This window comes from Malania oleifera, chromosome 5 (genome assembly GCF_029873635.1).
Source record: "Malania oleifera isolate guangnan ecotype guangnan chromosome 5, ASM2987363v1, whole genome shotgun sequence".
Classification (NCBI taxonomy): domain Eukaryota; kingdom Viridiplantae; phylum Streptophyta; class Magnoliopsida; order Santalales; family Ximeniaceae; genus Malania; species Malania oleifera.
The window spans coordinates 13,151,913-13,176,149 of NC_080421.1; the positions used below are offsets into that span (position 1 = coordinate 13,151,913).

The window sequence follows — 24,237 nt, forward strand, 5'->3', positions numbered from 1 at the left end:
TTGAATTTGCAGGAGTAGCGAAGAGGCAATTATGGAAGAAGACTTGGATAATAAGAAGAATTACAGAATGGGGAGTTCAAAACAGGTTAGTAGTTAATTTTGTACCGTTTTCTTTCAATTTTTAGAAAATATTGAGTTTCAAATTCTATAGTTAGTGTTTTAATAGAATAGAGAGTAATTTCTGTTCTTAGAGTGTATCAAAATAAGGTTCGGGAATTTGACCCGAATTTAAAATACTTAGACCCGAAATGTTGACCCAGATCCGAGAAACCATACTTGATTACCCAAAATTCGATTTAGGACCCGAGTAAACTTGACTAGGGTCCTAGTTAGTTGATCGAAGAACCAAGACCCTAGGTCCAACTTGGACTTGGGTCCATTGACCTTTGACCCAACCCAACCCATTTAAATTTAGATCCAACTAGTTAACTACTTAAACCAACCTAAATCTCTAAAAAAAAAGCCCAGTTCATTGTTAATTTCAATCCCACGACCCAACTAGGTTTGGTCAATTCAAGCATAGCCCAAATCTACGCTTTTGGCCCAACTCACCTAAGCCCAACTGACCAAACCCAATCGATTCAACCTAACTCTAACCTTAAACTAAACCCTAGGTCAATTAATACCCCACACCCTGTTTGGACCCTGAGAAAATGTAGGAAAATTCAAGGAAATTCATACATAATAATAAGAAAAGAACAAATGAAGGGAACTTATCTTAGGGTTTTAGGTTGATTAGATTGTTCTTTGTTTCTTTTATAGATTAAACCTGCAAATTTAAAAAAAAAAAAAAAAGAGTCAGATTCAAAAGAAAGAAAATAGAAAAAGAGAGAGAGATCTATGTGAGGAAAAAAGAAAAAGAGAGGATTTGTATGAAGAAGAAAGGAAAGAAAGAAAAAAAAATAGAGACAAAAGAAGAAGAAATCGGAGGGAGAAAGAAAGAGAAGAAACAGAAGAAGGTAGAAAGAAAAGAAGAAGAAATCAAAGAGAAAAATAAGAAACAAAAGAAGGGAGAAAGAAAAGAAGAAATTAGAGAGAGAAAGAAATAGAGAGATGGGAGAAGAGATTGAAGAGAGAAAGGAGGAGAGAGAAGAGATACGAGCGCATGAAAAAGAGAGAGAACGGAGAAGGAAAAGAAAAGAGAGAGAAAAAAAGGGTTTTATATATAAATCAGTGGGACACATGTTATAATGCGAATGTTGACACGTGGCACGATTAGGGCCGCGTATTCGGAAGGCAACGTGGCGCAATCCTGGTCGTTCAATATGTGTTTTCTCTAGACATCTGAATCGCTGTAAAAAATAAATAAATAAATATGAAAACAAAAAAATAGTGCTAGGTGTCTCCATGCTGGCTGACACGTGGCCAACCACTTTGTCCAAACAGACCGGTTGAATCAGTCTGCACAGGTTTGAACCGCGGGTTCATTTATTTACTTTAAAAATTGATTTTTAATTTTTAAAAATTGGAAAAAATAGTAAAAAATCAGAAAAAATAAATGAAAATTATTTAAGTTATCTTATCTTAGATAAAAAAAAAAATGGAAAAGGACCAAAAATAGAGAAAATGTCTTTTAAAATCTCATAAAATTGTCAAAAAATGTTGAAAAATTTTCAGAAAATTATATATATTTTTTTTGTGCATGTATTTTATTTTTTTGTGTGTGCGTTCCAATGATTAAACAAAGGGTAAAAAGGTATTTCATACCTCACCTATATTAGTTATGAGGGGGGGTTCATCTAATAAGATCCCCTCCTTTGGAGGTGTAACACCCCGAAAATTCTGTTATATTATTTTTTTCCACATAATAATAATAATAATAATAATAATAATAATAATAATAATAATAATAATAATAATAATAATAATAATGATAATGATAATAACTCTAATACCATAAAACATAAACTAAATCAACTTGGACCCCAAAGGAAATCGGAGATATACTTGTCCATACATAAATGACATCTATGCAGCAAAAACCATGATTTATTCAACCATATATATATAATACCAGAGTGTTTGTGACGACTTGCTTAATTTTCACATTTTTTTTTTCGTATTACAAAATCACAAATCTCAACTCAGAAGATCATAATCCACTTGAACTCGTGGGTACTAGGAATACATCAGAACACATAACAGAAGCCTAAGCAGCATGAAACATACAATCATATACATCTCATTATACCATACATCACAATACCAGAGTTACTACAATCACTGTATATATATATATATACACAATACTCAACCCAAAAAGATGTCTTAGGACCATTTGTACAAAATACATCCGACCCTATCAAAATACTTACCCTTCTAGAAGGACAGATCTACCGTACTAGATCAGCGTGGCTTTACCCGCTCTTCTATCAGGGGCTTTTGAGAAGTTTATAAAATTTTGGGGTGAGACACCTCTCAGTAAGAGAAATAAACTAATACCAGTGTGTGGTAACACGAGTATTCCGTGTTATACATATACCATACAGAACATATTCAGTAACTGTTTTGTCAATTATGGGAGAACATATATGTCATCAAAACATGGCAGAACATACTGCATTTCATAAGCATATTTCATATCATATAATAATAATAATACAAAAATATTCGTGGTGGGTTAATTGGCTGTTGTTATGTATTAGCCCCACATGATTGGGTTGTGTGGCCCGAAAGCGGGACCTGACAATGGTTGGCTGACCATTGCCAAGTCAAAAGTACAGTCTGTAAGTCTGATGGGTCTACTAGACCTGGTTCATACACCAGAAGCGCTCACACACTCCTTAAAAACCACATCGACCATCCAATCTCACACCACTTCGTATAGCGGCGTTAACACAAATATCATGATCAAGAAGACCATGGACGCATAGCAACGGTACCGTGCATGTGTTAGTCTAGACCAAGCCAACCAGGTGCTGATATCATATAATATATACTAAAACTGTGATACATGGATATTTCATATCATTAATTATCAAATCAATCATGTCATTTTGCATATATACGTATATCACGAAAATCATCGGCCCATATGCCGGCATTAAACATTTTACCATAGCTCGGCTCGTACGCCAGAAAATCATAGCATAACATGTACGTTGGCAAGTCACATCCATAGCTCGGTCCGTACGTCGACAAATCATATTATAGCACAGCCCGTACGCTGGCAAATCACATCCATAGCTCGCCCTGTACGCTGGCAAATCATATACATAGCTCGGCCTGTACGCCAGCAAATATATCAAAATCTCAGCCCATACGCCGGTTTTCCATTATAAAAATTTGTATCATTCACACATTCCCAGAAAGCAGTATTTCATAGCAATTTTTACTCATGCCACACTAACAAGTTTTTCGCATATTCAACATACTATCATTTTCAATAGTATTTTCCCAAATATAAATCATATATAAATATATTTATTTTCCTGAAATCAAATGCTTTAACAATATATATATTTTTCGTAAAATACAGGTTTAGTTTATCCCCTTACCTGATTCCTAAAAGCCCCTAAGAAAATCTGTCCCACACCCGCAGGATTCCCCGTTCAACACCTTGGAAATAGCATCCCCCATAACTAAAGTTCAATATTTCTACATGTATATCACTTCCTACAATTGATAATTAACCAAATATTGAGTAGAAAACCTTACGCTAGATTTGGGATGGTTTCCACCTTAGTCCCACCGACTATCCGCTCTAGTAGACTTGCAGAGAACTTTCCCAGGAACGTCGTGGTGGCTTTAGATCATCGATCCGACAACTGACGGGGTCGAAATCGAAGAGAGAAGGGGGAAGGGCCATAGGAGAGAGAGAGAGAAGAGGGTTGCGGCCGATTTTTCTGCAATTAAAATCAGTTTAGGGCTATTTATACTGCGGGATTCATCAATGAGCCACGTCATCTCGTTGACGAGTCCTTAAGTAACTTCATCGACGAACCTTACCCTTCGTCCATGAAATTCATAGTAGCCCAAATTCTTCTCTCGGTATTTTCTCGTCGACGAATCCTATCCTCGTCGATGAGCTCTTGTTATACCCTCATTGACGAGTCCCCTGTATTCATCAACGAGGAGCCGAAAATTTCTCGGGATTTTCCTTTCCAAAATGCAACGTCGTCGACAAACGCCGGCTTCCATTTTCCTTTCTTTTTATTATTTAAATACCATTATTCTTCAGGTCGTTACAGTGTTACTGTAACCAAAATACACAAATACATCCTAAAAAGGACTATAAATACCCTAAGGTCATACCCTCAAAAATCCATCCGGATTTCAACCCAACTACTTACTCTTCAGCCAGGGTAGCACAATCAACCTCCTCTATCTTGGAGCTCAGTCCGCTTGTCTATCTGGGTTTCCTGAAATGTTTGTATTGCTGGGGTGAAACATCTTTCAGTAAGGGAGATAGACTAATATCAGTGTGTGACAACATGGGTATTATTGTGTTATATACATATACTGTTCGTGATAAACTGTATGTGATAAGTAAGGAAAATTTGTACATAGTTTAACTGCATTTGACAAATATGGTAAAATTGTTCTGTATAAATATGAATAAATCGTAAATCAACATAACATACTGTATCATACTAATTTTTTGTATACATATAAATCATCTACTATATATCTATGTATTACTGAATTTATACCTTGGATGGAAGACTGATACATGAATTACCCCGCATGATCGAGTTGTGCGGCCCGAGGGTTGCACTTAACCATGGCAGGCTTACCAGGTTAAGTCAATCATAACATAACTACGCACGGTTGCCCACCCAATCTGGTTTGCCCATCCTACTCGCTGCAACACTTCTCGAGTCAGCACATAGTGGACATCCTACTCACCGCAACACTTCGGGGCTAATCGGCCTCCGACCCAACACTTTCTTAATAGTGTGGTTGCACTGTCAGCTAAACATCCAACCTGGTCTGCCCATCCTACTCGCCGCAACACTTCTCAGGTCGACACATAAGGGTTACACTGTCTGATCTAGCTAGCTAGCTATGGTACCGTGCTTATAACATACTTAGTCCATTAGGTTTCTGCTATCATATAGTATATTTCATTAATAACTGTAATAATACTATTTCATGATTCTGTGTAAAATTTATCATAATTATAATATTTCTAAATATCTGTTATAAATATATCTAGTCACAGCATCTGAACCGTTGAAATATCACGACATCTGTGCCGGCTGAATACCACGGCATCTACGCCGGCTGAATATCATAATATACTGAAAATATAATTTCTATACTGTTTATAGTTTTTCTAAAACTAACGTCAAACCATGCTTGTTTTTTGAAAATATAAAATATTTTGACATACCATTATTTACAGTAAAATTTATACTCATGCCACACACAAGTGAGTACTACTGTGTAATATATTATTTGATTTGGGAAAACATATTTTGCTGACAAAATAATATTACATCTATTTTCAAGGTTTCCTCAGTTCAATATTAGTTTCCCAAAAACTATAGTAATTCATATATACCTTTCTAAATCAAATACTGTATATTCAATGATTAATTTATTGAAAATACCTGACTTAATCTATCCCCTTTCTTGTTTCTCGAGAGGCTTACTAAAAACCCTAAATCCACGCCTACGGCATTTGGAGCTCCAAAACCTAAAATCACATTTTCCCAATTTAATCAGTTCAACCCAGAATTACAATTATCTTAATATTCCTAGGCTCACACGCTTCTATTAACCGGTTAAATTCTAAAAACGCGGGTTTGATCCACTTCTCATATTTAAATTTAATTTCTAACATATTTAAAAACACCAATATGATCAAATCCCTGCAGTTTAATCTAATTTCACGATATTCTCAGAAATCTAATTTAATCAAATCCCTAGAATTTAACGTAATTCCAAAATACTCCCCAAAAATTCTATTTAATCAAATCCCTAGAGTTTAACTTAACCCAATAATATCTCCAAAAATATAATATAATTCAATCCTACAGTTTAATTTAATCTCAGGAATATCTTCAAAAATCATGTAATCCAATACTACAATTTAATAATTAAATACTATAATTTAATCGGTTAACTTTTTTTTTTTTTTAAAAAAACAACAAACACAATTTGTACTCCTTACCTTAGCCTTGGAGTGGTGCCTAAGATCCACAAATCAAAAATTCGTTACGATTAACTTGCTCAGAATCGAAGCTGAGATCCTGTGGTGGTGTCCGATCGTCAATTTGGATGAAGATATGAGGATAAATTGAAGAGAGAGAGTGAGTTTACTTTATCCATGGAGTGGTGCTTATGACGACCCTACGACAAATCCACTCTAATTAAAATGTTTGTGGCTGAATTTAGAACTCAGGGTTACTTCCCATTTTTCAATCGGTGCACGTTTCGCCGAGAAAATTAAGGAGAAAGAGAGAGAGGTTGAGAAGAGAGAAAATGGAGAGAGAGAGAGAGAGAGGAGTGAGCGCTCAATTGGTGCTTTCCTAAATGTTAAAAGCTTCAGGAATCTTAAGTTTATATATATACACTTATATTATAATAATATTATATTATATACTTATATATATATATATATATATATCACTTATCCTTATATATTTATATATATAACCATCATATTACTTAATTTAATTAATTTAATTTAATAATGTTTAATCAATTAATTAATTAATTAATAATTAATTAATTTTTTTAACACTTCTATGCATATAATTTTCCGGGGCATTACATTCTCCACTCGTTATAAAAATTTTGTTCTCGAAATTTGCTAACTTACACTTTTACCAATAGAATCCTTTTTGTGCGTAACTCCTGTTTCTTCCAATTTAGGATCTGCACTGACACCTATTGATACGACAGAGTATCCTTAAGCTCCAGTGCCTCATAACTAATCACATGAGAGGGATCTGGGACGTATTTTCTCAACATAGAAATGTGAAATACGTCGTGGATTCGAGATAAGACCAGTGGTAAGGCTAACCTGTAGGCAAATGGACTCACTCTCTTAAGAATCTCGAATGGTCCAATATACTTAGGGCTCAGCTTAACCTTCATCCCAAATATCATAACCCCTTTCATTGGTGCCACTTTCAGGAATACATGATCTCCTACATCAAACTCTAACTCTCGTCAGCGAGTTTCTACATAGCTCTTTTGCCGACTCTATACTGCCCTTATTCTATCTCTAATAAGTCTGACTTTATCATAAGTTTGCTGTACCAGCTCTGGCCCCAAAATCTATCTTTCCCCAATCTCATTCCAGTATAATGGGGATTGGCATTTCCTGCCATATAACGCCTCATACGGTGTCATCCCAATGCTGGCATGATAGCTGTTATTATAAGCAAACTCGACCAGTGCCATAAACTGTATCCAACTGCCCCTGAAGTCCAGCACACATGCTCGTAGCATATCCTCTAGAACTTGTATCGTCCTCCCTGTCTACCCATCTGTCTGAGGATGAAAAGCTGTGTTGAACGTCAACTGAGAACCCATGGCCCTCTACAAAATCCTCTAAAACTGAGATCTAAGTTGTGGGTCTCGGTCTAAAACTATGGACATTGACATGCCATGGAGTCTAACTATCTCCTGTATATACAACTCTGTCAGTCTGCTCATGGAGTAGTTAACTCTGATAGGAAAGAAATAGACGATCTTCGTTAGTCTATCAACGACCACAAAGATGGCGTCTTGTCCATGCTATGCCGGCAGTAACCCCGATATGAAATCCATAGAAATATGCTCTTACTTCCATTCTGGAATGTGAAGTGGTTGCAATGGACCCCTGGTCTTTGATGATCAACCTTCACCTGCTAACATGTCAAACACTGCTTTAGGTATTCTAAACTGTCAGACCCATTAACTAGATTGATCAAGAAGGGATTAAGGGAGTGAAGTTCAAGTGGTCTCACAAATATGAACAGAGCTTCTAGGAGTTGAAGCAGCAACTCATCACTGTGCTTGTGTTGATGATTCCTTCAGGAGAAAAAGGATTCGTAATTTACAATGATGCGTCCTATAAAGGGCTTAGATGCGTGTTGATGCAGCGGGGGAGAGTTATAGCCTATGCCTTATAACAACTGAAAGAATATGAGAAGAACTACCCTACCCATGATCTGGAGTTAGCAGTAGTTGTCTGTGCGTTGAAGATGTTGACTTTTTGAGTCTGATCCCTATTTTGATGCTGACAAAGTACCAGTATCTTATGTGTGCATTTAGTGTATGAACATGTTTTCATTTTAGCACGAATGTAAGATACCAAAAAATAGATGCCAGCAAGAACATAAAGCTCACACTCTCCTAGCATTTTCCATGAAGATTTAAGAGCAAAGAAGATAAAGAAGACATTTGTTTTTGCTTGTATATGCATTTATTTTTATATTTGGTCTGTAATAATGCATACATCTTGCATGATATGTTTTAAATCTTCAGATGACTGTAGAATGACCATAGGGACCGAATGACCTTAGGGCTCCCTTAGACTGCCCTTAGGACCTTGAATATTGCATAAAAATGTCCGCCATAGTCTTGAAAATAAATATCATATAATTAGGGACAACATTATAAAGAGAAAATGACCGAAAATGCCCAAATTGGCATGTTCGGTTAACTGAACTCAGTTACACTGAGATCTTCGGTTGATCGAAGTCCCACCGAGTCAATAGGTTGACTTTTTGGTTGACCGACCAAATATATACATGCAAGACCTGGTTGACCGAACCTTCTCCGGTCAACAAGTTGACCTCCCGGTTGATCGACCAGAATTATATGGGCAACGCCCTAGTCGACCGAACTCCCACGTGGGAAATGCCAACCTCTCGGTTAACCGAACCTTGTAGTTCAAATTGACCTGATCGACCGAATTGCGCGAATTTGGAAAATGGCCTTTAAAACTCTCAAGTCCGGTCGACCATACTTTCAGTTCAAATTTCTCCCAGTTGACCGAACCCAGCCACTTGGTCAACCAAACCTTAAGTTCGGTCGACCGATGCTCTCGGGTTGGCGAGAATTACTGAGGTTAAAACGCAGTTAAAATTTTTTAACTTCAGTTAATCTTTTTCAAAAATGACTAATATGTCCCTAACGGTCAGATTTTCTAAAAATTCTATAAATACCCCCTCCATAACTCAGATTAGCAACTTTGATTAACTCTAAATTTCTCTCTAATCTTTTGTTAATCAAAGTTCCCCTAAACCATTTTTATTGCAAAAATTTCTTCTTTGGGGCAAAATTTTTCAAACTAAACTCTCCAACTCTCTTTCCATCCATTCATTTCAAAATCATTTTGTGAGAGAGTGTATTTATTTTGGGCAATTATTTTTGTATTCACATGTTATACTCTCACATACTATTTATTTTTGAAAATTATTTTTGAGAATATAGCTTGGGTTTCTCTTGACTATTTTCATGATAAATATTTTTCAAGAGAAATTATTTATTGCGCAAACATTTTCTTGGACTTAAAATCCTAAATTCTCCAAACACTTTTTTTGAAAAAATCTTTATTGGAGAACATATTTCTCATTATATATATATATATATATATATATATTCATATATATTATTTGTGCAAAAAATAGTGAAAGAGTAAAACCCTAGGTTCTCCTATAGTATTATTGAAATATCTTTTTGGAGAAAACTTTTTATTAGGGTTTAAATATAGTTAAGCACCCTTACTTTATTGAGCATATTTCATATCATATTAGAGTGCATGTATTTTGAGATTTATTGTGTACATTTCTGATTATATTTTAGAAGCATTATTATATGTACAAAAATGTTTTTAATGAAATGGTTGGGTTCAGCCCGGAATTAAACTGGGGAGTCTCAGTCCCGTAAGTGAGACTGGTTTAGTTTAGCCCAGAAATTGAACTGGAGAGTCTCAGCCCAGTAAGTGAGACCGGTTCGGTTCAGCCCAAAATTTAAACTGGGGTTTTCCTCACCCTGTAAGGAGAGGATGTAAAAAGTTTCTACTCCGCTCGTTTAAGTGAGCAGGGTTAGTGGAATCTTTGAGGGGTATGATCAAGGCGGGAACATAGGCAATATTGGCCGAACCTCGTTAACAAATCTGTGTGTCATTCTCTTTCCATCTTATTTAAATTCATGCACTTAAATTTCAACATGTGTATGAATGTTTGTTTAATGTCATAATTATTTGCATACACGCATTTGAATAAGATATACTGCACACGTGTATGTTTAATTTCACTGTTAAAATTATTTTACATACATGCGTGTACATTGAATGAGACATTATATGTGGTAAATTGGCGTAAATGTTTAATTTAGTCGAAAAGTTTTTAAAACCCAATTCACCTTCCTCTTGGGATCACACCAATTCCAACATAAGCTTTGGAGACACTATCTTTATGGGGGTAGGTGTGAGATTTTCACTGACCATAAGAGTTTAAAATATATTTTCACATAGAAGGAGTTAAACATGAGGCAAAGAAGATGACTGGGGCTGATAAAGGATTGCGACTGCACTATCGGCTACCACCCAGGAAAGGCTAATGTGGTCGCTGATGTTTTGAGCCAAAAATTAGTAGATTCATCTATATGTGTAGTGGAGATTCAGCATCCAATCCAGATAGATCTAGAGAGACTCAATGTGGAGCTGGTAGAGAGTAATCACCAGACATTTATTGCTAACCTGGTTTTGCAGCCAACTTTATAGGAGATAATTAAAGCAGTTCAGAGGAATGCTGCAGAACTAGTAGAGCTTATCGAGAAGGTACAGGATAGTCAGGAGATAGAGTCCAGCATCTCAGATGATGGAGCCTTGAGGTTCCATACTAGATTGTGTATTCCTATCAACCCCGAGATCAAGAGGGTTATTTTGGAGGAAGCACATCGGTTTCTGTATATTGTACATCTGGGTAGCACTAAAATGTACAGTGATCTTTGAGAGTCTTTCTGGTGGAGCAATATGAAGAGAGAGATAGCCCAGTAAGTGGATCAGTGTTTGACATGCTAGCAGGTGAAAGCTGAGCATCAAAGACTGGTGGGATCATTGCATCCACTCTCCACATTCCTGCGTGGAAGTGAGAGCATATAGTGATGGATTTCGTCACAGGATTACTGCCAGCGTTGCATGGACATGACGCTATTTGGGTAGTTGTGGATCGACTGACGAAGATTGTCCACTTTTTGCTAATCAGAATTAACTACTCCATAGACAAATTGGCTGAGTTATATGTTAAGGAGATAGTTAGGCTCCACGGCATCCCAGTGTCCATAGTTTCAGTCAGAGACCCATGGTTCACATCTCATTTTTGGAGGAGTTTGTAAGGGGCCATGGGTTCTCAGTTGCACAACTTTTCATCCTCAGATAGATGGACAGACAAAGAGGATGATACATGTTAGGTTTGATGTATTCCCATGAGGGGGGGGGGGGTGAATTGGGTATTTAAAAAATTTTCTCCTAGGTTCAACTAATCTAGCAACAGTATTACTCAACCTAGGGTCTGTTTATGCAATTGTATACCCAATCATTCACAATAGTAAAATAAAAACATTCATGTGTTGGAATTTAAAATGCTAAAATTAAAAGTACGCACAAGAAATGTTATCAGGGTTCGGCCAATTGTGCCTACATCCTCGCCTCTAAATCGCAAGTTCGAGGATTCCACTAAAGCTCACTTAACTGGTGGAGCGGCATTAGTTACAACTAGGTCAATTAACGGGGTTGACCTCAACCAACACGCCTTACCATGATGGCGCATCTAGCTTTCCTAATCGGGTCTAAGCCAGTCCGAGACTATTCAACAGGGCTAGTTTGTAATGACCTCAAAAAAATCTTAATATAAAATGTAATATAATAAATAAAAAAGTCAACTTGAACCCGTGGGTAATGGGGACACCTGTCAATCACAGCGGAAACCTAAATAGCAGTAAATATAAATCACATTCTCAAAACCATAGAATACATAATACCATAGTCTACTATAATCTTATAATACTGTGTTTATATACAATCTCCAAAAGTGCCAAAATAAACCTAGGATCCTACAACAAAAATCTCCTGATCCTAGTATAAGACTTACCCTCCTAGCGAGGTAACTCGATAAACTCAACGGTAGCCATGACCCGCCGGTTTCTTAGAATCTCCTGAAAAATTAATTAAGTTTGGGGGTGAGACACTTCTCAGTAAGGGAAAATAAACTAAATACAGTTGTGTGGCAACATGAACATTTAATGCAAATATACATATACAGTATATTCCATATATCTATAAACATTAATCATAATATACTATACTTTCATATTTGCTAATAAATCATATCGTACATAAAACATCTGTTATAACTAATAATACTGAAAACATACCCAGGATGAATAGTTAGCTGATGTCATGTGTTGCCCCCATGACGGGTTGTGCAGCCCAAAGGCGGGACTCGACAATGGCTGGCCAACCACTACTGAGTCAAAAATTTCTGTAAGTACGATGAGCCCGCCACAATCTGGTTCGGATTGTTAGGTGGACGTCCACACTCTACTGAAAGCCACATCGACGATCCATCTCCCACCCCCTCTTGGGGTGGTTAGCGTCAATCTGATTATATATATATGATCTATAAGCTACGGTACCGAGCTCCTAAACTGAACTAAACTAACATCCAGGTTCTGATAACATATAACATATGATAATATAGCATATTTCATAATTTCATAAATTCAGCCTTACGCTGAACATTTCGTAAATACGGCCTCGTGCCGATCGTTTCATAAATATGGCCTCGCGCTGAACATTTCATAAAAACAACCTCGTGCCGAAATCATACATAAATACGACCTCGCGCCGAAATCATTTCGTATATGTATATCATTCTGAAATAATCAATTTATCATGTATTTTCAACTACATAATGTACTGTATTCTTTCATAATTTCTTAAAACATACTTCATTCATATCATTGTCATATCATGATATTTTTCCACGTAAAATAATATTCATGCCACACATTTGCTGTATAAAATCATACATTGTATTCTAAAATCATAGTTTTTGACATCTCATATATACATATTCATTTCAACATATTGGCAGTATTTTCCCAAATGTGCAATTCCTTTGTAATATACAGATATAATACATGCTTTTCTGAAAATAATTTTACTCATACATAATAATAATTTGCATGAAAAATAATTGCTTTAGTTTATTCCCTTACCTGACTATTGAGAAAACCCCTAAAATATCCTGGTCTAATACCCATAGGATTTCCTGATCAATACCCTGAAAATGAAAACTCCTAGTATTAAACTTCAGTATTTTCATGTGTATATCATTTCCTATAACTACCGTAAGACCAAATTCGGCATAAAAAGTCTTACCTCAACTCACAGATGATTTTCAACGGAGTTCCACCAACGATCCACTTTGACAGATATGCAGAGAACTTCTTTAGGAGTGTCGTGGTGGCCTCAGATTGTCGATCTAGCGAGCGACGGAGCCGGAATCAAAGAGAGAGGAGAGAGAATCCAAAGGGAGGGAGAGAGAGTGAGTTTTTTTTGTCAAAATTTGATGTTTAAATCCGGATTTTTGATATTTATAGGATTGGATTCGTCGATGAGCCACGTCATCTCTTTGACGAGTCCTTTAATAATTTCATCGACAAAACCCACTCCTCGTCGACGAAATTTAGACTGCTCAAAACCTCTCTCGATATTTCCTTGTCAACGAATCTTATCTTCGTCGATGAGGCCCTCTTATACCTTCGTCGACGAATCCCCTGTGTTCGTAGACGAGGCCCTGATAATTTCCCATCCTCTTTATTTAAATTACATTATTATTATTCGGGTCGCCACATAGTCTCCTTCTTTAGGCCTATGCCTGAAATACAACAAACGTGAAATATAATTTTTGCGTACAAGGAAATGCTTCTTACCCAAGCTGATATGTACCAATATAATCAACACACTACCAAAGATATGATAAGCTCAGTGTGGAGTGTCTACTATCAAAATTAATGCCAATAATGCAATTAGTACGTGAGAGTGTAAGTGATAGGATCTTTGTGTCAAAATAATATTCTCAATCACAATGCACTAGCAAAGATTACAAGTATACTTCAAATATCTCAACAGAAGTTTTTATCAAAATAAACCACAGGAGATATTCAATAATGGTTTGTAAAATAGTTATTTGATCTTTGTATTAAAATGATAATCTCAATCAAAGGTATAGCAACAAAGATCTTTTAGCACTCAAACAAATATCTCAAAATATATATTTCTAAAATATAAGCACAAGAGATATTTTGAAAATGATTTGTAAAATATTTTAGCAATCAAAATCCAATGTGAACTCCTTGAGTATTGTAATGATAATGCAAAACTCAGAGGCTCAATGAAGTATTCCTAGGGAAGACTTATCAACAAAGTCTCTTAGGGAAACTTCAAGTTTAGCTCTCTAATAGAATAATCTCAATTAATAAGAACAAGAGAGAGCTTAAGCCTAATGAGAAGAACACTCAAACACACTTACAAAGAGATTTAAGCAATAAAATTTGGTAAGAATGAGTGTAGGAGGCTAAAAAATGAGTATAGGAGATTTTTGAATTTCAGAGGTTTTTTCCTAATTAAGATTGCTTATTGAATGCCAATCTTTTCAAATTAGGGGGTATATATAAACTATCCCATAATTATAATTGTCTAGGACACACAGGGTATTATTAGCATTGTTTTAAAACACATTAGAAAAATTAACCCTATTTAAAACTTTAATCGCGGTAAGAAATAATGTCCAACTTGAGAGCACCGATCGGCCGAACGTGAGGTTTCGTTGACCAAGTGACCAAGTTCAATCGACCGGACTTAGTGTCCTAAGGGCGATTTTCCATTTCCACGCGGTTCAGTTGACTAGGTGATTTTGAACTATGAAGTTTGGTAGACCAGGGAATTGGATTCTCCCATGTGGGGGTTCGGTCGACCAGGGCGTTGCCCATTTAAATTTGGTCAGTCAACCGAACAGTCAAAGGTTGACTCGGTGGGAGTACGGTCGACCAAGTCATATGAACTTGGTACAGTACGGTCGACCGAGCTATGGTCAAATTGTTGACCGCTTGACCTGTTCGGTCGACTGAATGATTTACACTGTGAAAGTTCGGTCAACCAAACATGCAGTTTTAATACATTTCGGTTCCAACTCTCTTATACATTCACCCTATTCATATAAGCATATATGTTTATGCATGCATGTGAATCCTATGGTCATTCTAGGTCTTTTTGAGGACACCGAAAAAGTTCGGCGTCGGTTGATCGCCCTACAGTCATTTGGTTTCCCTATGGTCATTTGAGCTTATCTATCCTATCATACATGTAAAGCATTGATTATTACATACCATTTTTCCTAATTATTATTACATACCCAAATTGAATAATAATGAATTACAACACAAAATGATCTTTAAGGTCTTCATGCTCATCTTCATGTGCCATCAAAGTATCTGTGAATATAGACTTGCACACAAACTTGATAGCCATCAATTACCAGTATTTGTCATTATCAAAACCGGGATATGACCCATAGGATCAACAATACATATTCTGGAGGATATGCTGCGAGCATGTGCGCTGGACTTTGGAGGTCGTTAGATGCAATATTTGCCATTGGTCAAGTTTGCGTATAACAACAGCTACCAGGCCAGTATTGAGATGGCACCGCATAAGGCATTATATGGCTAGAGGTGCCGATCCCCGTTATACTAGGAGGAGATTGGGAAAAGATAGATTTTGGGGCCAGAGCTGATACAATAGACTTGGGATAAAGTCAGACTCATCAGAGATAGGATCAGGACAGCATAGAGCCGATAGAAGAGTTATGCAAATACTCGTCGGCGAGAGGGAGCAATGTAGGAGATCACGTATTTCTAAAAGTAGCACCACTGAAAAGGGTTATGAGGTTCGGGAGGAAGGGTAAGCTGAGCCCTAGGTATATTGGACCATTCGAAATTCTTAAAAGAGTGGGTCCAGTTGCCTGTAGGTTGGCATTGCCATTGGTCCTATCTAGGATCCATGACGTATTACACGTTTCTATGCTGAGGAAATACGTCTCAAGCCCTTCTCATGTGATCAGTTATGAAGCACTGGAGCTGGGTGATACCTTAACTTATGAAAAGGTGCCAATACATGTTTTAGACTAGAAGGAATAGGAGTTACGCATGAAGAAGATTCCATTGGTAAAGGTGCTATGATGCAATCATGCAGTAGAAGAAGATTCGTGGGAATTAGAAGAACAGATGCGCCAGAGGTATCCACATCTATTTAGTGGAACTGAGACTTGAGTCAGTCAGAATAAAAGTGAATAATAATGTTGTATTTTGATTTGTATAGTGTAGTATAGTATAAATAGAGTTCTAGTTTTGGGGTGTAAATGACTTTGGGAGAATTTTGAATAGTTGTAATCTCCTAGAACCCTCTTTGCAACCATAGTGTTCCTCTGCCATAAGTGAGGGTAATTAATAAAATTAGAAGTGTTTTCTCTAAGGATGAGAAACATATGAATAAAGCGTATGAATAGCAAATTTCAAGAACGAAATTTGTATAAGAAGGAGAGAATGTAACGTCCTAAAAAATGATATACTTGGAAATGTAAATAATAATAATAATAATAGTAAATAAAAAAATAAATAAATTAAATAATAATAATAAATAAATAATTAAATAATTAAATAATTAATTAAAGTATATAATAAAGTAATGTATAATATTATATATATATATATATATATATTTTATATACGTTAGTAAACTTCCTCAAGAAATCAGAATCTGAGAAATAGAGAGGTAATCTGCGCTCACTCTCTCGTCTCCTCGTTCTCTCCCCCACTCTCTCCAATTTCTCAACTGATTTTCACCTGATCGAAAATCATAAAATACCATTGGACTCCATTCTCCACCACCGACATTTATACTAGAGCGGATTTGTCGTAGGAGTAACGTAGGCATATTCCTTGGGGAAAGCTAAATTCTCACTCTTACCTCAATTTTTCGTAAATCTTAAGCTTAATTGACGATCAGACACCACCATGAGAATCTATGGATGATTCTCTACAAGTCTAGTGGAGCGGATTTCTGGTGGGATCGCCTTATGCATAACCCCAAAATTAGGATAAGAAGGTTATTGAGGGGCTAATTATTATTTAATTAATGTAGATTTAGAAATGTTAGAATATTGGGCATTCTGAGGTTGAACTAGGGTTATTGAATTCAGGGTTCAAGTAAGCGCCACGGGTGTCATTTCGGGACTCTGTAGGCATAATTCAGGAAACCAGGTAAGAGTATTAAATATTAGTTTAATGTTAATTTGGAGTATATGGAGCCTAGGGAAGGTTGTATGAGTATTATTTTTGGAAATGAGTTAATTAATCTGGGGAAAACGCGAATTGTAGGATTTGAGTTTCAAGCATCGGGGGCGTAGGAGTTGGCTTTTAACGAGACTCTCAATAAGTCAGGTAAGGGGAATAAATTATAGTAGTATTTTTGATATTATTGATTGAATGAATATGTGAAAAATGAAGTTATGATATTTTTCCCTATGAAATTAGTATATTATAAATATTAGATGAAAATTGTGTGGCTTATGATGTATTTTGAAAAATGTAAAATTTGATGATGAGTATTTTCTGAGAAAATGATGAAATGAGAACTATCGATATGTTTGTTGGAAATGATGAAAATGATATATAAATACGTGTATAGAAATGATTTTTATGATAATGGGAAAGTATGAATACTGATTTGAGTATGTTGAGAAGTATTGAAATACGTGAAATGAGTTATATGCTAACATGAGAATGAAATGAATGTGAAAAGAGACATATATATATATATATATATATATATATATATATATATATATATTACTATGAAATGAATTTTGAAATATGGGAATATTGCAATGTAAATTCTGCAATATGAACATTGAAATGTGGGAGTTGAAATATGAGTATTGAAATGTAAATATTGAAATGAGTATGCTGGGAAATGTAAACATTGCAAAGTGTGAAAGTTGCAATGGGATCATTGGAAATATGATTGATGAAATGCCAATACCGCATAATTATTGTAGGTATGTGGTAATGATAACTCTAATGGATAAATATGGAAACCCTAATGATGAGTTGTGATATTGAGCATGGTACCGTTACTAGTGGTGTTAGTATAACCACACGAACTCATGGAGCGTGTGGCGTGACAGTCGACTGAGCTGTATAGTAGAGTTGTTGTGCCCCCTGAGTTCGGATTAGGGCTATAGGCTGGCCAGTTGCACTACAGATGCGGGATATGTGATATGATATTTTGATCTAACCGAGTCGGCCAACTATGGTTTTATTCAGCCTTCGGGTCGCACAACCCTGACCATGGGGGGAAGCATGGTGTAGTAAATATCCTTAGGGCAGCCATGAGTTACATACACCAGTATATTGGTTATCAGGGACACTCATGAGTTAGATGAAAATGGAAATGCAATGAAAATGGAAATGCAATGAAAGAAAATGAGGGAAGAAATAGTGAGTCAATAATATAAATAAATGAGGCGAAGTAAAACTTTCCGCTCGAGGGCTTACTGAGTAAGGTGAGTGCCCTGATAATTATCAGCTACAGCTGAACCCGAGTAATCGGGTAAGGTTACAAATGATATCAGGGCAGAGGGAAGCTGCTTGTATGGGCGAGTAAGCTTCCCTATTCTCAGGAATCTTGCTGGTAAACATGAGTTGTGTACAAATGGTTTTGGAAACGAAATTAAAAGTTTTTAAAAGCTTGTGATGTATATCTATATGAATATGAAAATGAACTTGTATACTTTCTCAGATGGAAATCATTTTAATGAGTATTTTGATATAATTGAACTCATATTGTTACGCATTGTAAATAATTTATTCCGTCTTACTGAGATGTGTCTTACCCAAATTATTTAAACTTTTTAGGGAACAGAGACAGATCAGGTCATAGGGCTCCGAGATAGTGTGGAGCGGATACCTTGATATACAGGGTGAGTGTTGGACTAGGGATGTGTAATTCTCCTAGGGTTGTGTTGTTTTTGGGTATGATAGAAATGTATATGTTTATGTATAATGATACTCTCGGTATTGTATTCTTGATAGTTTGTATTTTATGACTTCCGCTATTAGGTTAGTATAAATGAAATACTTGTTTACCCGGTGCCCAATGCGAGTCAGGCCAAGTGAGTGGTATCAGAGGTGTTGACGTGACAGATATATGATTGTTTAATATTGTTTATAAAAAAAATGGTACAAAAAATCGGGGTGTCACATGCAGAGTAAGCAGACTGAAGAAAAAAAGGGAGTTGGTTTGAAGAATAACCGTAGACTATTTTACTAGGTACATCGACAGTTTCAGTGAGAAGCCAAATTAGGAAGGGAAGAAAACCGTGGACGGTTTGATGTAGGTACATTGACGGTTTCCTCCAATGAAGGAAAACTGTCAATGGATTGATGAAACCGTTGATGGTTTTGTTCGGCACTATTTTTGAAATTTGAACTGGGAAGATCAATAGGTTGGGGATACGAAGGCAAATCCTCAGGGGATTGATACAAGGGTAATTGGAAAATTTTCTAATTCCTCTGTACGTGTAGGGTTATCATTAATACAATGTTGTAAACTTAGTTTTTATAGATAGTAAATTTTAACAGCAGCTTGCTCCCGTGGACATAGGCATTTTGTCGAACCACATTAAATCTTTGTGTCCATTGTCTGTATGTGTTTCCGTATTGTTCAACATATTTGCTGCATTGCATGATCGTCATTTATTTTCCGCAACAACAACAGATGGGATCTGAGAGGTTTGAGAGAATATATGGCTAGAGGTTGAAGAAGTGCTGTGAGGGCGACAGAGCTCAACTGGGTCTTGGAGGAAACTTCAGCAGGGGAGGAGAGGAAGCAACGACCAGCCACTGAGCTGTATAGGAGGCTAGTTCAGTCCAGTCCTTGCATTAAACTTTTATTAATACAAATTGCTTTGGGAAAAAGAGAACATGAAAATTTGAAGTCATTGATTTGGGAAGGGGCCCCTGTTGGTCGCTTCCATTGTTTTGCCAAAGTATTGGGAGAAGGGATGGGCTTAAAAACATCAGATATGAACACTTCACAAAAATTAAAGTTAGAAATTGTATCGATGCAAACCAAATATCGGCACCTGATCTGTCTGTCTTTGACTGGCTTATCAAAACAGATTCGACACACTGACTTCATGTTGGTAATTGCATAGCATAAAATAGAGTCAAATTTGTCATTCTTCATCTTCTATATCCAAAAATTTCATTTCATTTCATTCTATTCTGTTTCTTTGGACAAACAAAACACGACCTATATCATGACTCTCCTGTAATATTAGATTTGTTGTTTACAATTAAGACACAGAAATCTAATTTTCAAATGACAATAGTTCTTATAAATGTATGTGGTTGTGAACTTATAAAACTAAACAATTATAATTGTAGTTGGTTTGTTGGTCTTTTGTTTTGCTAGTCTCATTCAAGTGGCAGTCTATTGCGGCACTACTTTTAATATCAATAATTCACTTGTGATGATTAAGATTTTGCGCATTGCAATTTTTTAATAAAAAAATAAATAAAATTGTCTCTTAAATTTTCTAAATATTAAAAGAACAGCCATGAAAATAGAGATGCACTAGTTGGTTAAAATTTCAGAATTTGATAAAATAGGTTACTAGTTTTTGGTACCAAAGAGTGCTATTATAATGTGTAAATGTGGATGTAAAAATTTATGTTATTCCATCCAAATTATGAGAATAATAAATATTCTCATGGTAAATCTTAAGATGAAATATATCTCTTTTTATATGTTATTAATCATTATATTATGATTATTTTATTCTTAAAAATAGACATTTTATAAATTAATGTTACGTTTGGTTTCCAGAATGCTTATTCTTAGGAATAAATTAATTTTACTAGGCTAGTTACGATTGCTACTGTAAAACAAATAAAAATATGAAATATTTAATAAGCCATTATAAGAAATAATAAAAAATAATTAGTTTTAAATTTCATCATAGAGATGTCCATTTCATTCTTATTGCATGTTGAGTGAAATAATTAAAAATATATAAGGGATAACTATTTTTCGATTCCTAAATTTAAATTGTATTTCATCTTATTCGAATGAATAGCTATTTAAACGAGCCAAATAAGGCGTAAATGTAATTTGCTCCTAATAATTTTGCATAAATAATGAGTTCTTCTAAAAATATAATTTTTTTAATTAACAAAATAGAAATTAAGAACCAATCAAAATATACTCCTGTTAATTAGCCAATCTTGTTACCTTTGCACATGGCTACAAAATTCTTTTATGAAGGAAATTACATGTTAAATTAATCCAATATGAATTTAGAAGTCGCATCCGCTGCTAAGCGGGCGGATCCATTCTTCTAAAGTTTCAGTCTTGCATCTTCCACAATCGTTTCAACAGCGGACTAGCAGTGACGGCACCGCCGCACTGGCACCAGAGCACCACCACGCACTTCAGCGGTTCAGCCGATCGGACTCCCTCCTCTCCCGCTTTCTCTCTCTGCGAATCTGCACAACAAATCAGAGGCTTAGAGCTCCCGCCGGAACATGAGAACTCGGAGGCCCATCACTTTTCGCCCATTCAATCACACAACTTTCTCGCCCACAAACCAAGCTCACTTGTCTTGCCTTCCTTTTTCAACTTCTCCCTCAGAGCGCCTGCAACAGACCCAGAATCCACTTCCGGGTCTTCCTACAAATTCTCCACCAATCACGGAACAATTCCTTGAGAAATCAATATTGTCTTCGCAGTGGCATTTAATCGAACACGTTTCACCTAATCTCAGCCCTTCCTTAATCTCCGCCGTTCTGTTCAATCTACGGTCCACGCCAGAACCCATTGTAAGTTTCATCGATCAATGCGACTTTCACGAACTTGATATCAAGTGCTTTTGCCTTGCAATAGTTATAATCTCTCGCCTTCCATCTCCTAAACCTGCCGTGGAAGTCCTTAAGCGGGTCATCAATAGTCGTACTGCGACGAACCGTGAGGTTTTTGATGAGCTGGCACGTGCCCGTGGTTGCTTGAATGTATCGAGTTCTATTGTTTTTGATTTGCTGATAAAAGGGTATTGTGAATTGAAGAGAGCTGATGAGGCTTTCGAGTGTTTCTATATGATGAAGGATAGGGGTATTGTTCCAAAAATTGAAACTTGTAATTATATGTTGAGTTTATTTCTTAAGCTGAATCAGGCTGAGACAGCGTGGGTTTTATTCGCAGAGATGTTTAGATGGAGGATCAATTCTAGTTCTTATACTTTTAATATAATGATTAATGTGCTGTGCAAGGAAGGGAAACTGAAAAAAGCAAAGAATTTCATTGGCTTTATGGAGCGATTGGGATTTAAGCCTAATGTTGTTACTTACAATACAATAATTCACGGGTATTGCTTGAAAGGGAAAATTGAAGGGGCTCGTGAGATTTTTAATGCAATGAGACGGAAAGGCCTAGAGCCTGATTTGTACACGTATGGTTCACTCATCACTGGAATGTGCAAGGGGGGAAGACTTGAGGAAGCAACTGAACTATTTGGTAAAATGGAGGAGAATGGGTTGGTTCCTACAGCTCTAACATACAATGCTTTGATTGATGGATATTGTAACAAAGGCAGTTTAGATATGGCTTTTAGCTACAGGGATGAAATGATTAAGAAGGGCATAATGCCCACTGTTTCCACTTATAATTTGCTGATTCATGCACTTTTTATGGAAGGTAGGATGGCTGAAGCTGATGATATGATAGAAGATATGCGAGAAAAGGCCATACTACCTGATGTCATCACGTTTAACATTCTGATCAATGGGTATTGCAGGTGTGGGAATGCAAAGAAAGCCTTCATGCTTCATGATGAAATGTTATATAGAGGGATTCAGCCCACGCGGGTAACTTATACATCCCTTATTTATGTTTTGAGCAAAAAGAGTCGAATGAAAGAGGCGGACAATTTATTTGAGAGGATGCTCAGTGAAGGTGTGACCCCAGATACTGTAATGTTTAATGCATTGATTGATGGTCACTGTGCTTCTGGGAATATGGACCATGCATTTTTGCTTTTAAATGAAATGGATAGGAAGGGTGTTTCTCCAGATGAAATCACGTACAACACCCTAATGCAAGGGTATTGTAGGAAGGGGAAAGTTGAAGAAGCTCGTGAACTTCTTGACAAGATGAAGAAAAAGGGAATTAAACCTGATCACATCAGTTACAACACCCTCATTAGTGGGTATAGTAGGAGAGGTGAAATAAAGGATGCTTTTAGAGTTCGAGATGAGATGTTGAGCATAGGTTTTAATCCCACCCGTCTTACATACAATGCCCTTATACAAGGGTTATGCAAAAACCAGGAAGGAGGTCATGCAGAAGAACTTCTTAAAGAAATGGTAATTCAGGGCATTACCCCTGATGACAGCACATATATCTCGTTGATTGAAGGAATAGAGAAAGTAGATAAGTTCATGGAGCAATGATCAATAATCAACTTGTTGGCAGCAATATTTCAACCTTGAACACTAGAAGTAATTTTCAAGGAGGAGAGCTCATAGAGATTTTTGACTTTTTTTTATATACTTTAGACGCAATCTATTTTATATAGATTGAACTTAGAAATGTACATTTTGAGTAATATTGTGATAATTGATTTGCAAATTAGTTGCTGTGGGATTCATTATGAATTTTTTAGGGATATGAATATGCTTGATTGTAATATTGTACGACTTTGTTTTCTTTACCTTGTAAAGTTGATTGTTTTCATTTTGGAAAAAGTTCTTGCTCAGTTGGTCATTTTCATTTCATTTTTCACTTTTGATAGACTTAGAAGGCAGACTTGTTGTAATTATGCTTGGAACATGCTATGCAACTTAAAAATTTGCACAATCCATGTGTTAGACAAAAACAACAAATTCTTCTCTTCTCTATCGTTTGCTTTTTTATAACTTTTGTTTCCTTTTCTGATGATAAATGTACTGCTGTATCCCATATGTTTATTTGTGTTTATGTTGCATCACAATGCATTGAAGTCTTCAACTTTCCATTTTTTCTTAGAATGTAATGCTGCTTTTGAGGGTATGGATTTCAGACCTTGGATTTGGATTTAGATGGATTTGGACAAATTTCAATACAATTTTATATTATATTTTATCCAAATCCAATACAAATCCAAATCCAAGGCATCTCCAAACATAGGG

The 24,237-nt window shown here is 36.1% G+C and overlaps 1 protein-coding gene across 1 annotated transcript; it reads left to right on the forward strand.

The window, feature by feature from the left end:
• The first annotated feature begins 21,359 nt into the window (after window positions 1-21,359).
• Window positions 21,360-23,844, forward strand: LOC131156413 (pentatricopeptide repeat-containing protein At2g15630, mitochondrial-like). Its single transcript, XM_058110084.1, has one exon. It carries the CDS (start codon window positions 21,601-21,603, stop codon window positions 23,518-23,520), a length of 1,920 nt encoding a protein of 639 aa, XP_057966067.1. The 5' UTR covers window positions 21,360-21,600; the 3' UTR covers window positions 23,521-23,844.
• Window positions 23,845-24,237: the final 393 nt, after the last annotated feature.

Bases quoted from the DNA above. Each gene is read 5' to 3' on its own strand.
- LOC131156413 (XM_058110084.1), top strand. From the start codon at position 21,601: ATGAGAACTCGGAGGCCCATCACTTTTCGCCCATTCAATCACACAACT.